General features: G+C 60.6%; 2 protein-coding genes across 2 annotated transcripts in view; one reads left to right on the top strand and one right to left on the bottom strand.

Moving 5' to 3' along the window:
* PIEZO1 (piezo-type mechanosensitive ion channel component 1) overlaps positions 1 to 347 on the top strand; it is a 23,597-nt gene extending 23,250 nt beyond the window's left edge. Inside the window, exon 48 of the mRNA XM_010008446.1 lies at positions 33 to 347. Coding sequence (XP_010006748.1) covers positions 33 to 347 — 315 coding nt within the window. The remainder of the gene's footprint in view (positions 1 to 32) is intronic.
* Positions 348 to 1,321: 974 nt separating this feature from the next.
* CTU2 (cytosolic thiouridylase subunit 2 homolog (S. pombe)) overlaps positions 1,322 to 1,794 on the bottom strand; it is a gene marked incomplete at its 5' end in the record, with an annotated part of 1,871 nt that continues 1,398 nt past the window's right edge. Inside the window, 3 exons of the mRNA XM_010008445.1 lie at positions 1,322 to 1,384; positions 1,484 to 1,550; positions 1,658 to 1,718. Of these exons, the coding sequence (XP_010006747.1) occupies positions 1,322 to 1,384; positions 1,484 to 1,550; positions 1,658 to 1,718 (191 nt within the window). The remainder of the gene's footprint in view (positions 1,385 to 1,483; positions 1,551 to 1,657; positions 1,719 to 1,794) is intronic.

Below are 1,794 nucleotides of genomic sequence, written 5' to 3'. Positions count from 1 at the left end.
GGGTAGGGTGGAGTGGGGGGGGGTTGCCCAGAGCAGGGGGGCTGCCCAGCTGCACCCCCGAAGGGTGCGGTGCAGGATGTCCCGGCTCCTCCCACAGGATCATGGGGCTCTACGTCTCCATCGTGCTGGTGATCGGGAAGTTCGTGCGGGGTTTCTTCAGCGAGATCTCGCACTCCATCATGTTCGAGGAGCTGCCCTGCGTGGATCGCATCCTGAAGCTGTGCCAGGACATCTTCCTGGTGCGGGAGACGGGCGAGCTGGAGCTGGAGGAAGAGCTCTATGCCAAGCTCATCTTCCTTTACCGCTCCCCCGAGACCATGATCAAGTGGACGCGGGAGAAGGAGTAAGGGGCTCCGGGCCCACCCCCCATCCTGGGGACATCACCGCCAATGCCTTAACCAGCCCCCTTCCACCCCACCCCACAAGCTGGGGCCACATCCTGCCGGGGGAGGCAGTGGGTGCTCAGCACTCGCTTTTAGGAAGGATGTTTTCTTTTTTTGTCCTCTTAACGTTGCTTTGAAGCCGTCCGACTTGCAGAGACCATCTTGTGCCTTCCTGGGGCGAGGGGCTGGGGAGCAGAAGCTGCCCCCCCCCACCACCTGCTGGGCACCCCTGGCTGGCAGGAAGAGGTGGGGGGTCAGGAGCTGTTCTGTGCCCCCCTCCCTGCTCTCCCCAGCCCTGTTCCAGAACCAGGTTGAACTCAAAAGCAATAGCCCCTCAGCCCCAGGATGGGGGGCCCTGGGTCCTGGCCCCTTCCTGCCAAGCTTGGGGGGGGCTGGCAGCCCCAGCTGGACTCTAGACACTTGTGACTTTGGTTTTGTTGTTCTAGGGAGTGTTTTTTTTGGTCGTTGTTGTTTTTTTTTTTAATTTTTTTTTTTTAATTGTTAATGCAAATGTTTTATTTATACAGATATCTAATAAAACCAAGTTGAGGCCTCCCTGGCTGCTGCAGGGCTGGGGTAAGAAGGAGGAAGAGGGGTGAGACAGGGGACCTGCTGTCCTGGGGGTACCAGCACCCCTGGCTTCTGCCAAATTTGGGCTGGGGGGTTCTCCCTGCACCCCCAGCTGTAACCAAAATGAGGTGTAAAAGCAGCTGCCTGGGTGCCAATGGATCCCCAGGGGCTCTGCTGCAGTGTCTGGGGTCTGTCCCCCCCACTGTCCCCAGCCCCTTCAGCTCTTGCTGTGCTCCTTCTCCTCTGGTGGGGCCTCCTGGCTCTGCTGCTTCATCTCCTCTGTTCTGCAAGGGATGGACATGGTGTGGATGGATGGATGTGGCAGTGGGGTGCTGAGCTAGGGGGGGCAGGGGACCCCTTGTTCCCCCCTACCTGCAGATCCTGCGCTGGGCCTCAGCGCGCACATAGGGTGGCAGGGAGGGGAGGGGACCCTGCAAGAGAGGGGTAGTAGAGATGGGGACCTCCCTGTCCCCTGGGAGAGCCACCCCATCCCCTGGGAGAGCCACCCCGCTGCACCCCAAAAGCTTTACCAGCTCCTTGAAGGTGAGACGGCAGCTGTAGCACAGCAGTGGGATGAACGCAGCTTTGCTCTCAGTCCTGTGGGGACAGCGACCATCAGAGGTGCCAGCATGGTGGCCCTGCTGCCACCATGGCATCCTCCATGCCCTCAGGCTCACCCTGCTAACGGGGCACGCTGGCAGCACCCGTTCTCCACAAACTCTGGCTCATCCACGATCAGTGTGGGCTCCAGGGCCAACTCCTCCTCTGCAAGAACTGGTGGTCAGGGGTAGAACTGGGCAGGGGGAAGGTAGGAGCGGGGGGGGGTGTGCATGGCTACCCT

Source organism: Chaetura pelagica, unplaced genomic scaffold (genome assembly GCF_000747805.2).
Source record: "Chaetura pelagica isolate M959 unplaced genomic scaffold, ChaPel_1.0 scaffold232, whole genome shotgun sequence".
Classification (NCBI taxonomy): Eukaryota; Metazoa; Chordata; class Aves; order Apodiformes; family Apodidae; genus Chaetura; species Chaetura pelagica.
The sequence above is the reverse complement of the archived record's forward strand: the minus strand, read 5'-3'. Positions and strand labels throughout refer to the sequence as shown.